We start from the raw sequence: 13,722 nt of genomic DNA on the forward strand, positions 1-13,722 counted from the left end.
CACTATCACAACATGCATCAGGTGATGGTTGGATGCTGCCCTTCTCCTGCCAGAAACATGGAAATGTAATATCCAATCTTGCTCTAACTGGAGCCATTTTGCCATTCCCTTCACTCCTACTCCATCCCATTCTGCACCCATCTCTCTGTGCCTCTGACACGAGGCATGGAATTCGTGTGGCACCACTTGTTTTCACTCCTACATGATTTTGTCTAATGGTAATAAATAAATAAATAAATAAATAAATAAAATCTCTGTATCTTTAACTCTGGCCCCAGGCTCACAGTCAGCATTGCTCCCACATTTCTGGGTGCTCCCTGCTGTCCCTGCACACCTATTCCACGTGGGAATGTTCTCTGGGGCAGGAGAAGGACCATCCTCTCTCCCCTGCCCTTTGCTCCACGCTGCTCAGAGCAACCCAACTCTGAGTGACACCTTAATAAACCACAGGGCTAATCAACATTGCAGCAATCGTGCTGGAGAATTGATAATGAACAGATTTATGTCAAATTATTCAATATCTGCCAGCCTTCCCCGCTCTCCCACTCCCCAACTGCCAAGTCCAACCCCAGCATCTCCCAGCCAAGCCTGGATGGGAGAGCATCTCCCTTCCACCACTCTCTGGAGCTCCAGGGAGGGATGACAGCCACTCAGGGGTTAAAGAGAGGCAGTGAACCCCCAGCTAATGAGTAAGAATTCAGCAGGCAGTGTAAGATAAATGGAGCTTTCTCTGCTTCTGCTGGAGTCAGCATGAACTGCGGCCCTGCGGCTTGTTTGTGGCAAATGGAGTGCGCGAAATATCAAAGGGCAGTGATCCAGAAGAAGACCGACTTTGACAAATTTTAAATTGGCCAGAAAGAAAACCAGCAAAAAAAAAAAAAAGGAAAAAAAAGGAAAAAAAAAAAGAAAAAAAAATTATGCAATTCAGTATGTCCTGCAATCTTGGCTTTCCTGCTCTGGTATGGAATTAGTGGCAAAACAACAGCAATGATCACCCGATGCTGGGAGCAATTACGATCCATCTCGGGGAGATGCTTATCAGTGACTGAAGCTTTTAGAGCTCTCCCTATGTACAGTTGTAAGTGACTTGCTCTTGTGTTGCAGTCATTTTAATTAAAGTGTATGGAGTTTGCTGGGAGTAATTACCCTGTAGAGGAAGAGGGAAAAAAACCCCAACCAGGCTCCTGCCTGCTCACATGGTGCTGGGTTTTTGAGGCTCTTGGCAGAAAATCCTATCCCATCTTTCCCCCTGTGGTTTTTCCAGTGTCCCACAGGATTCAAGGGTGCCCTGCAGGTGTCCTGCACCCACACAGGATAAACAAACTTGGATAAAAAGTTGCTGCCTTGTGCTGCTCTGCAAAACCCAACCTGCCAACCTGCTTCTTACCCAAGAAACAATCAGCACAGGCAGAGAAAACAAAGAGCCAACGTAAGATCATCAAAAAATAGAGAAAATGCCTGGGATCAATCCAAGCCCATGCGCAAAACCAGCTCTGCAGCCAGTGCCCTGATCCCAGCACCCCCTCACCCTTCACCCTTTATTATTCTTCTCCCGAGGCATATCAGGAGGGTTGTTTTGTATATAAATTGTTGCCCTGCCATAAATTAAAAAAAAGCCAAATAATAAAATGTAACTGCAGCAATAGCCAGGATTTATCAGTCATTTGCAGAACACTTTTCCTCCTGAAGGATCCCAAAAGGCTTTATAAATTCAAGCCATACCCACATCGCACGCTTCTCCCTCCACTGAAATGTAGTCAATTTTGGAGGTAAAAGGAGGCTCTGTAAGATTATACTCTTATAGTAAGAGCTAGTGAAGAACTATTTAAAGAGCCTATTCCCCTGAGAGAGAACATATCTGATATTAAGTGCATTTTGCTGAACACTCTGTATTTTGGGATGTTGAGTGTACAGCAGGCGTTGGGATCACTTGGAGCGGAAGGCGCGGTAATAACACCACCCTCGTGCCAGCTCTGAGCTCTGCACATCCCCTGTTTACAGAGACAGGACAATATTCCTTATTCCCTGAAAACTGAACAGCACACGGATATCATTACTGCAAACTACCCCAGACACTCAGGGACAGTCCAGCAGCCCAAAATGTCTTTGATCAAGCCCTTGGTTACGTGAAACGATGCCTGCTGAAGGTTTGGCCCACGAGGTTTTAGTGAGGTCAGCAATTGCTGAGCTGGAAATTAGACTCAGGCCTTTGTAACAAGGATCTGCCATGAGATCCAGCCAATAAAATATAATAAAAAAAAGAAATCAGCTCAAAACCCCACTATATTACACACCCTGGGTATGCTGAACATGCATGACTATCATCTCACATGTACACACATGCAGTGGTCTCCTCTGGCTTTCTTGTCAAATGACACAACAGTGAATAAAACTGAAAATGGCTTTGATGAAATTCCTCAGTGCCCTCTGTGAGGGTTTCCCATGCCTCAGTGTCCCCAGGAGGTGTCCCACACCCCGGTGTCCCCAGGAGGTGTCCCACACCTCAGTGTCCCCAGGAGGTGTCCCACACCCCAGTGTCCCCAGGAGCTGTCCCACACCCCGGTGTCCCCAGGAGGTGTCCCACACCTCAGTGTCCCCAGGAGGTGTCCCACACCCCGGTGTCCCCAGGAGGTGTCCCACGTACCGAGGCGCTCGGCCAGGCGGATGTACACTGGGTCCACCCGGCGCATTGTCTTCACCAGGTCCTTCCTGCGGAATTTGATCTCCACTGTCCCCTCTGGCTCCAGGATCCCTCCTCTGGAAAAGGGAAAAGTGAGGCACTTGTAGGTCAAAATAGAATGGTTCAATGTTAGCTGGAAAGCGTGTGGAAAGTAAGAGAATGCTGAGGGAGATAAAACAAAGGGAGAACCTTTAGCTCTGATTTATCCAGGCTGAAAACACACACGAGCTTCCCCCTGAGGAGTGTCCAACCCCACAGAAACAAACCATCCCAGGCCACAGCGAGCACCCCAGGCAGTCCCAGAGGAGGTCCCAGGAGCTGTACCTGCTCTCCCTGTCGGCGTACATCTCCATGTGGCGGGGGTTGATGGTGGGGTCGATGACCACCCAGGAGCCGCCGCGCAGCTCGCCCTGCGGCGGGATGTAGATGAGCACGGGCTGCCGGTACTCGCGCAGGCCGTCCACGATGTAGGCCCCGAACTTCAGCACCTGGTCGTACATGTCTGCAGACAGACAGACAGGATGTTTTAATGTCTCCACCATGGTGTGGTGAAGACACTTCTTCATTGCAAACACCCAGGGCTCTTAAACTGTTGGTTTGTTGTACTTGTGAGGCACAACAAATGTGTTTAACCAACCACCGTAGGACATGACAGAAACAGGCCTCAGGTGTAACCAACCACCAACCCCACGGTGTGGCACTGATTGTTCTAATAACTGCTTTACAATTATGGAACTTGTCTTTCACCTCTAGTTTAGCTGAGTCATTCCCAGAACGCTTTTCTAGTTAGCCAAAGGAACAGAAGTGAGCAAGGATTTTACAAGGGCAGCAAGGCCCTCACTTTGCAAGAGCTGGTCATGCACGTCTGGGGAGAGGACAGAGCTGGTCATACATGTCTGGGGAGAGGACACAGCCTGTCATACATGTCTGGGGAGAGGACAGAGCCTGGAGTCACAGCTCAGCAGTGCCCCAGCCTTGGACTCTTGCAGGTATCCAGGGGCAGCCACAGCTTCTCTAGGTACCCTTTGCCTCACCACACTGAGAGAGAAGAATTTCTTCCTAATACCCAATCTGAATCTACCCTCCTTCAGGTTAGGGCCATTCCCCCTGTCCTATCAGTACATGTCCTTGTGAAAAGTCCCTCTCCAGCCTGCAGGATGTCCCCAGATCAGTTCCATGGAGCCACAGAGCTGCAGGCTGTCAGCTCTCAGCAGCTGCTCTACACCAGGGATGCTCCATCCCTGCCCTCCCAGCCCACAAGCATCCCCACCGTTTGGGAAATCAGGTATGTCTGCACTGCCAAATTTCAGACTTACTACCCTGGACCTCTCGTGTAACATGAATAAAATGCACCTAAGGGCAGCAGAGCTTTTCCAGATCCTCATAAAAATGTGTGCGGGGAGGGATGGGGAACAGCATTCTGCTCTTCTTCCATTAAAATTTGTTTAAGGCATTTTGCTCAAAATTAATAAGAACAACTCCACTGTGTAAAGACAGTACATTGAAAATATCAGCCCCAAAGGTGATTTAAATAAAAGAGAAGAAGGGAAGGCAGAAGAATTTCTATGAGATGATATAGTTTCTAATGGATACAGTTTGTAATGGAAACGGGCACTCTTGAATATATATATTTTGTTACATATAATTATATCTAGAAGTATTAAATCAAAATACAAGAAATGAAAAATAGTTATTAGGCTCATCTAGCCCACCTCTTTGTTCACACAGGACCATTTCTTCCACAGTGCTTTTGAAAGCTCCCATTTAGAAACCCCAAACAATAAATCTACTGCTTCTTTAGGGGCATTTCTGCAGCCAAATAGATGAGATTTCCCTCAGAACTCTGCCAAACTTCCCCTCCCTCCCCATTAATTTCATGTCACTACCCCTTGTACCACCCTACAGAATGTCTCCACTCCTTCAGGGCTCACTGCAAACAGCAGGAGGATTTTCAGTGGGGTTTGTCCTCAGACACTCCAGGTATTCATCCCTCATTTCTCTTCCAACACCCTCCATCCTTTGGGTTCTTTGCTTACATCCTCCCACTTTGCCTCATGTTTTCTAGCCATTAACATACCAGTGCAGGGAAAATTAAGGAGCTGCATTTATGTACCTCACACCTGCTGTAATAGGAATAGTCTGAAAACACTGAGACACTTTTATTCATCTAAAATCCTTCTATCCCTCGAGAAAAGCCTCATTTCTGGGGAAGAAAGAGACTCCAGCCAAGGTCCCCTTGTCATTTAACCCTCATTTTAGTGTTGAGCATTAGCATGAACATAATTAAGAAATTAACTCTTTGGGATACACACACCCTTTTATATTTTATATCTTATATTTCATAGTGTATATATATATACACGCAAGCAAATATATATATTTTTATATATATATATTAGTACCACAGGCACTGATATGATCTCTCCATTTCATTTCCAAGGTCATTGCCCAAACACCCAAGAAAAGGAATTTCATGTTATTTAAGAGATATCAAATGCTGACAAAGAGAAGAACAATTTATTCCCTCTAATTGGGAATAAAAATAAATCCCAGCAGAGACAGTGGGGACTGAGAACCAAACAAAACTCCAACCTTTCCCTTTGTCCTGAGCAAAGAAAAAGACTCAAAAGGGGTGACAAATTTATTACTAATTATACAATTATTTTATTATGTAGTGCTAGTAATAAACCACTTGAAGTACTTTCAGCTAATTCTAGTGTTAAGAAAATAATTGCTTGATTCAAATTATTTTAACTGAATTAATTCTTTACTAGACATTTTTTACTAGTGCTACATAATAAAATAATTGTGTAATTAGCAATACATTTTTCACTCCTGCCACGGGTATATATTTTACTCAGGTGAAATGCAGAAAAGAGCAGCACTAATTGTTTGAACAGGGCAGAGGGAGGAGGAGCAGAGAAATTGGGGGAACTCAATGCTTTCTCAGAGTCCCAAATCTCCCTCAGGTTTACTATGAGGCATCAGGAAAGTGTTTTCTTTCCCAGGTGCCATCAGGTGGTCAGGGAAGTATTTCTGTGCCTATGGATCTTTTGGGATCAGCCAAGTTCAGTCCTGCTGGGACTCTGCACTATAGCACTGCATTGCCCTGCAATGTCCCAGCAGCCTTAGGGTCCTGATGAAGCACTAAAACCTCATATTTATTATTATTATTAAAGGAAAGATGCTGCAGGATGTGCCCAGGAGAGCAGAGCTGGTTGTGTCCAGCCCACATGGACACCCAGCCCGCAGGAGGTCCCATCTCCCTGTGTGCCAATCCTGTCCCTCCAGAGCTGCAACACATCCCACTGATGCCTGGAACATCAGATGGGACCTGAAGGCAAACACCAAGCAGCATCAGCCAAGACACCCCACAAACCCATCCCACACAACCCCACAGCTCAGCACCCGGGGAGCCCCAGCTCCAAACCAGCCTTGTCACTCCACTGAATTATTTTATTTTATTTTTTTATAATTATTTATAACCCATCCCAGGCAAAAATGAGAAGTAAAGCAGGAGCCCCGAGCAGGAGCAGCGGTTCAGAGCTGGGGGATTTGCATGTGCTCAGCCCACCCCTGCCGAGCCCAGGACCCTGGTGCTAATTTCCAGGGAATTTCACGCTTCATGTCTCCCCGTCGTGGGTCAGCGCCGGTTCGCCCAAATGAACCCCTGCCAAATGGCTCCTCCACCGCAATATTCCAGCCAGTTTTTTATAATTTAATTTTGCATTATGCTCAAGAGCCTTCTGGCCACGGAGAGGGCTCGTTGGGGAAGCCACCACCACGAGCTGCCTTGATTTAGGGCATTATTTATTTATTTTACGGCAGGAATTAGACCTCCCAGGCCGACTAGGAAAGAGGGGGTTTATTTTTTTCCCTCTTTTTTTTTTCTCCCTCCCCCTTCACTAATGTCAATTTTCAGCATAGCAAGAGCTGTCTCTAATCTTTTCCTACTCATTACACACAATTTTGGAGTCATTTTACCCACAGTGCAGTCGGCTCCTGGCAGTGTGTTTGTGTGCACTGAGGGGTGGCATAATTGTTTATTTTCCCTCCCTGCATAATCCCCAGCCAGCACTGAAACCAAAACTGCAAACAACTCCCCAAGGGACACCGAGAGTGTCAGGAGACACCAGCAGCAAGCAGGAGGCTGGAAAATGCACAGAGCAAGGTGCAAACTGCAATGGCTCTGTCCTTCCCTCTCCTCCTCCTGCCAGCTGGGTGGAATAAGTTGGGATGTGAAATAGAAAATATTAACATCCTCGTGCTGCCTGTTCCACCTTGGGCTTCTGGTCCCAAATCCAAAGCTAAACTCAAGTTTCTGAGGAACCAAGCCAGGCCAGATCTGACATTTTGAGGCAAGATAGTATTTAAGGACTAGATCAGGTAAATAAATGAGGTAAAATTACATCAACAACTTCCCAGTGGGTTGTGTGGCTGGGAAAGCAACTCATGGAGGGAGTGCAGTAGCAGCACATGGAGCAGAGTCCACCCTGAAAGGTAATGGGGATTTTCCAGAGGAAAGAATTGAGGATCCAGAAGAGTCCAACAGTCTCTGCCACCCTGAGAACTTCCACCAGCTCAGTGCACCTGTAACTCCTGTTTTTATGAACTCACAGGTAAGAGGCCCTGATCTAGTATTTTACTTTAAATTTTCCAGTATTAATCTCACATCCTTCACAAAATTTCAAGCAGGACTGTGGTGCTCTCAGCAGCCAAGACAAACTCCCCAGGACACACCAAACTGCTGCTCACCTTTCATCCCCCCAGAGAAGCCTCTCCAGTTGGCAAAGACCATCAGGGGCAGCCCTTCCCTGTTGAAGTCCTTGATAGCCTCAGCTGTTTTGAAGGCAGAGTCAGGGAACCACACCTGCCCAGCCTGCTGGATTATCTGGAGGGAAAAAAAAAATCCACTGTCAAGCCTTGAAACACATTGATGTAAGAGTTAAAATATAGAAAAATCAACAGGAGCTGTGATGTGGGAAAAACAATGAGGAATATGACTCATGAAATGTGTAGGATCTGCTTGGCCATGGGAAAATTGGGACAATCCTTTTATCACCAACTTCAAGAGGGGCATTCCCACTAATTCATCTAAGAAAAGAGAGTGTGGAAAGGCTGACACTGTGATGCTGTAAGGAGGGGAAGGAGAAGAGAAAGAAAAGGAAAACCCTGGAGAGATGATGCAGGGTGTGGAATCAGGCAGGGGAACAGCAAAATGTCAGAGCAGGAATGCCATGAAACATCCCATGACCTTTGCTTGTCACATCTGCAGGGCCCTAATCCCTGCCCCTCACCTGAGTCCTGAGGAAATGTGTGTCCTGCAGGAATGGCCACACTACAGTCCAGGGAATGTTCCCAGCTCACCAGGAATGGCTGCACATTGGTACCACATTTGGGGAGAAGGAATCCCCCTAAAATCCCCCCCAAGGGTTCCTTCCAGAGGGACATTTGCAGAGGACAAACAGCCAGGAGCACACAGCCCACCCACCTTGGCCTCCGAGTCCAGGTTTGCGGGATCAGCAGGAATGCTGAGCTCCACCGACCTCGTTTCTACGGCAACCACTCCTACAGGTATTCCTCCCAGCCTGCAAACAGGTGAGACAAACACCATTCCTGTTCCTGCTGCTGCACAATGAGACAGTTTTTCCAATTCACATCCAAACACCCAAGAGAGACAAACAGCAGGAGCAGCATTTTGGACTTTTGCAGAGTTGAAGCACAAGGCTGGGGAGGTCCAGAGAGGTCACAGTTCTCAAAGCAAAATCTATCCCAAAAATGAGCACATTCCCCTCTAAAAATTAAACACAATAAAGTATACCCAAATTTTGAATGATAAATCCATGGGAAGCTCTAAGATCTCCCCAAAGGCAAAACATAAATATGAAGCTCTAAGGCTTCCCAATCCCTGCTCCCATTTGCCCTAACAGCTGACAAAATCCACCCAGGCTGCAGTGCTGCTGCCTCCCCTCTGATTCCAAAACCTCCCTGTCCCAGGAGATTGGGATGAACCACAGGTAAAACATCTGGGTTTTTCCATCTGTGTTTTCCCAGATCTGCTCCTGCAGGGTGCAGGGACAGAGGGATGGGCAGGCAGTGCAGGCACCAGGGAGGATCCAAGCCCTCCTTCACACAAAAGCCATGGATGTGCCGAATCCACACTCCCAGGACAGCCCCAGCAAAGCCCCCAGAGCCTCCCCAGCCACCCCAGGCTGATGACACACGAACAGGCAGGGAAGAGACAGGGCCCATGTGCACTGAGGGGCTGGAAATATTCCCATTCCCCATGATTAAGAGTCTGCAGGAACCCCGTAATTGCAGAAGCCGTCTTAAATCGGTAACTTATAACTTCTATATTAGGGCCCATGTGACCTAATAAAGAACATCTTTATCCAAGTATTACAGTTATTTATTGAACTTGAAAACAGCTCAAAACAACTTCTGTTTTCCATAATACTTCATATAAATTTTATCAGGCTAGCACATGAAGATGCTACATCTTGTTTTATAGTGTGTCCCTGGACAAGTTGCCATAGAATAATAAAAGACAATTTACAGCCAACAGCACACATATTCCAAACATACATACGAGAGATGAGTTTTGGCAGCACTTACAGTAACAATCCCAGAAGAATACATTCATATTTGTTTTTTTCAAAGTGCCACTGCTTTTGAAAGGAGTCTGTTTCATTTGTGTTATATATCCCTGCTGTGTGAGAGTCCAAAGCCACTTGGAATTTGTCAGAAGAAAGGAACTGCAAGTGAAGCTGAGCATGGACAGAGAGCTTCTGGCTTTGCCAAATCATTGATTTCCACCCCCTGGCACACTGCTTAGCCTGGAAGCCTTTAAATTAGAGAATTACAGAGCCATGGAATGGGTTGGGTTGGAAGGGACCTTAAAGGTCATCTCATCCCTTTCTTTCCAGCACTGTCTATTAGATAGATATATATATATATACACATATATATAGAGAGAGAAATAACCACAGGATGTTGTGTTCTGGACAAAAGCAAAGCATAACCCAAACTTGATTTCAACAATTGTCTGGAACACTTCTCAGAACTTACCTTGCTCTCCCCACCACGACTGTCTGTGCCCAGGGCTGCATGATCTCCATGAATGACCCATGGTCAAAGAAGCCACTCAGCCACTGCCCTTTCTGATCTGAAGAGAAGGGAAAAAAGGGAAATATCAAAGCAGGAAGGAGAGAGGGAAGGAAAAATCAGAATATCAAAGCAGCAACTGAAACTTGCTTAAAAATGCCAACTGGAGAACATGGCACTGTCTTTTTATTTATTTAATTTTAAATAGATGACAATACAAGGGAACATTAGACAGCTGAGCATTTGTCTGCCTTCAGCCATCATGTCTTATTTCATTTCCTAGTCTGCATAAAGACAGCAATTTATCAGCAAAAGCATCATTTATTGTTAAACGATGGGGTTCGGAGAGCAGAGGGACTTCCCATGCTTTTAAATAAATAACTCTGCTTTTTTCAAGACTACAAACATTTGTCAAAAGGCAGTAAAGTCATTAAAGATGTTTTTCAAAACACCTATTTCTATTTAAAAACTTATCTCATATTCTTCTCTTGATCCTGCCTAATCTTTCCTTGAAAGAAGGAATGCTGAAGAAATGCAGGAATTAAATACGAAAATTTCAATGATATTTTAGAACTCAGAGTCAATCACAGAAATCACAACTCTCTGGGGGCTTCTGCTTTGCACTGGGGCTTTGGGAGGCTCAGCATAAAAATAACCCACCCAAAAATCCCCCCAAATCCCTCCCAGCTTCACCCCTTGGCACAGAGCTCCCAAGGAACTCTTTCCTCTGAACAAGCACCTCTGCTTCTGCAAACCCAAGTCCAAAACCAATTAAAAAGTGGAGATCCGAGCACGCTAACCTCTGCTGACTTAAACAGGATGGAGAGTGTTTTATCAAGCCCAAACTTGTAATTACTGTGTTCTACATTCCTTGCCTCTGTGGCCCCACTGTAAAATGTGACCATCCATTTCAAAATTATCTCTTTATCGCGAGCCCAAAGCTGATCGTTTAGATTCTGGCCTCGTGTCGGGCGTCAGTTTGAAGAATATCACGGCAATATCTCCTCTAATAAATGGCTTTAACTTTTCACCTAGGAGATATCTGCTTTAACTTATCACAGGGAATCATCTGCTTTCCTTAACGCTTCCACTAAATTAAAATCTGAAGTCACTCGATTTGGAAGCCGGCGTTTGCTGCACCCAGACAGCTGGATGAATTGCTTGAGAGATGATGAAAAAATATTATCCAAAACCAGAAAACTTAGTTTATCACAAATCTCATTTTAGCCCCCCAAACTCATTAATAACAGCAGGAGTAATGGTCACCCTGTTTGCAGCTTGTACCTACACAAGGCTGCACACCCCCAGTGGTGCCAGCACAACAATTCCCAAAGATCTGCAGGAATGCTGAGATTCCTTAACATACAGACCCTTTGTGGATGGACTTTCCCCCTAAATCGTAAAAAAGAAATCAATAAAAGTAACTATTCTAAGTAAATATATCATCTATAAAAGTATTAATTGTAGGTGTCCTTGAGCACTTGGGATTTACATGCTGCTTTTAGATACTATATATAAATAATATTATCTGTGAATAATGCTATATATAAATATTTATCTATGATATCCACATTGCTTGGAACTAATTATTTTATAGATTCTGAAATATATTTGGATTGCAGACATCTGGCAAACAGCCTTGAAACAAATGAGTTGCTGCATCTCCTGGCCATACTTGGATTGGGGCGTCCAGCCAGCATCCAGCGAGGATCATATGGAGCCTTGGTGGGAACAAAGTCAATGGTTCTGTCTATAGGATCCTTGGCTTTCAGCATGGGAACAGGGCTGTGGATATTCTAGGGAAAAAGGAAAACATTGAAGGAAGTGAGATCCCCATTTCCCAAAACCCTGCAAAGAAGACGAACAGGCAGTGGCATTTTGGAGCCCTGCAGGCTCAGGAATTACCTTTGGCATGTAGGAAAGCCACTGCAGAATGGTGTAGACTCCTTCAAAGTCATCACAGACTGTGTCATGGGTCACCCCGTTGTTGTGCATGATCTGGATCCCTCCCAGCTGGTTGTTGGAGGTGTAAACTTCCCGTCCAAGCACCTGGGGAAGGAAAAACGGGAAAGCCATCAATGCTGGGATGTGAGCAGGAGGTGCTGGGATGTCAGCAGGACATGCTGGCTAAGGAGGTACACTCAAACCCATCCCTGCAGCACCTCAGCATCACTTGGGCACCAAAAGCATGGAAGAAACCTTTCCCAGCACACCTTCCCAAGCCCTGTGTGCAGGGAAGAGCTTCCCAGTGATCCCCAGTGAACAGAGGGCAGGGTTGGATGGGATATTGGGAAGGAATTGCTCCCTGGGAGGGTGGGCAGGCCCTGGCACAGGATGCCCAGAGAAGCTGGGGCTGCTCCATCCCTGGCAGTGTCCAAGGCCAGGCTGGACAGGGCTTGGAGCAGCCTGGGAGAGGAGTGGAATTAGATCATTAAGGTTCCTCCCAACTCAAACCATTCTGGATTTTACAATTCCCAAGGGGAATGACACAATTGGGGAAACTGAGGCAGTTTTCCCACTCACCCTTCCCCAAGCAGCAGCAGAGCCTTGTGTGTGACCAAAGCCCCTAAATGCTGAGCCCAGCTCAGCTCCTTAATCTCAAACTGCTCCAATAAAACCGTAGGGTGAACCCATTTAAACCTCTAAGTGGGGGAAAAAACCAGACAAAGCCCCAGCAGCTCCTCGGAGAGGCTGGCCAGAGCCAGGCTGGGGCTCCTCATTCTCTTGCACAGCCCCATCTCTAATCTGAGGCTGGGCAGTGCAGCTCTTTTCTCATTCTCCTGCTGTCTCTTCCCATTTGCCCTCTCCCTGACTGATACACTGATCTCTCGGTCACTCGGCTTTCTGCTCCACTGACTCCATATTACTAATAACACCTCTGCCACGGCCAGTTTACCTCATGAAGGCAGGAGCACATCATTACAAAATAAACTCATAACTTTGACATTCTAGCAAATACACGCCGTTTGTTATTTTTATGGGTTGAGTCTTTCTAACAGACAGAGGACATTACACACCTGCTTCATTTGGATCTTAAAAAGCCTCTCAAACACACACAGACAGCCTGGCCTCCCCCAAACACCCAGCACAGCTCATTTTGGGGACAGAGGAGCTGGCAGATGTCAGTCAAGGTTTATGTACAGGAGAATCCAAGGCACAGATGTTACAAAACCAAGCCCAAAACAGAGAATTCAGTGTGTGTTTTAGCACAGGGATGTTCCCTTCAGAGCTCAAATATCTTCCTCCTCCTCTAACAAAACCAGAGCCATGCAAAGCCATGGTAGAGGAGACAGCAGCACAGATTTAGGTTCAAGGATAGGAAAAGCCCAGGCCTCCAGATGCCAGGCACAAGCCTAGCTAAACGCTTCCCACAGAGGAAAATAAAAATAAAGAGGATTTAAACTCCCCCTCTCTGAACTAATGCAAACGTATGTACATGCAAAATGGGCCTCTGCTCCTGCTTATCTGGAGACACTGCAGACAGCTCAGGTTTAGCACTGCTGACAGGCAATGAAACAGCCTAATATACCGCCTGCTCTGGCCCTTAAATCCCTTTTTGGAGATCAAGATAAACACGCAGCTCCTTCTCCCGACTGCTGCAGCCATTCCAGCAGAGCCTGGAGCAGGCTGGGAGATCCCAGGGCAGGATGGAGCCATGGGCAGAGGGGCTCAGCTGCAGGGAAAAGCTGCTCTGAGGAGAGTTTGATCCGGGATTGGGATGAGCTGGATGTGCACAGGTGAGGAGAGGGAGCAGGAGAAGGGGACATGTGAGCTCTGAATCAGCCCTGCCATCAGCACAGCCTGAGCTCCTCCATCCCCAGCATGGCCACTGGGCACTCAGGGCCTTCAGGAGGATCATGGAATCCTAGAATGGTCTGGGTGGAAGGGATCTTAACCTCTTTCCATGAAGGAATTCTTCCTCATGTCCAACCTGAACC

At 46.4% G+C, this 13,722-nt stretch overlaps 1 protein-coding gene across 1 annotated transcript in view; it reads right to left on the reverse strand.

The window, feature by feature from the left end:
- ACACA (acetyl-CoA carboxylase alpha) overlaps positions 1 to 13,722 on the reverse strand; it is a 93,259-nt gene that overhangs the window by 8,542 nt on the left and 70,995 nt on the right. The window contains exons 46-52 of the mRNA XM_085078544.1: positions 11,690 to 11,833; positions 11,460 to 11,580; positions 9,749 to 9,845; positions 8,172 to 8,268; positions 7,436 to 7,571; positions 3,005 to 3,182; positions 2,645 to 2,757 (exon numbers count right to left, since the gene is read on the reverse strand). Coding sequence (XP_084934670.1) covers positions 2,645 to 2,757; positions 3,005 to 3,182; positions 7,436 to 7,571; positions 8,172 to 8,268; positions 9,749 to 9,845; positions 11,460 to 11,580; positions 11,690 to 11,833 — 886 coding nt within the window. The remainder of the gene's footprint in view (positions 1 to 2,644; positions 2,758 to 3,004; positions 3,183 to 7,435; positions 7,572 to 8,171; positions 8,269 to 9,748; positions 9,846 to 11,459; positions 11,581 to 11,689; positions 11,834 to 13,722) is intronic.

This window comes from Lichenostomus cassidix, chromosome 19 (assembly GCF_008360975.1).
Source record: "Lichenostomus cassidix isolate B80296 chromosome 19, HeHo_3.0, whole genome shotgun sequence".
NCBI classification, from domain to species: Eukaryota; Metazoa; Chordata; class Aves; order Passeriformes; family Meliphagidae; genus Lichenostomus; species Lichenostomus cassidix.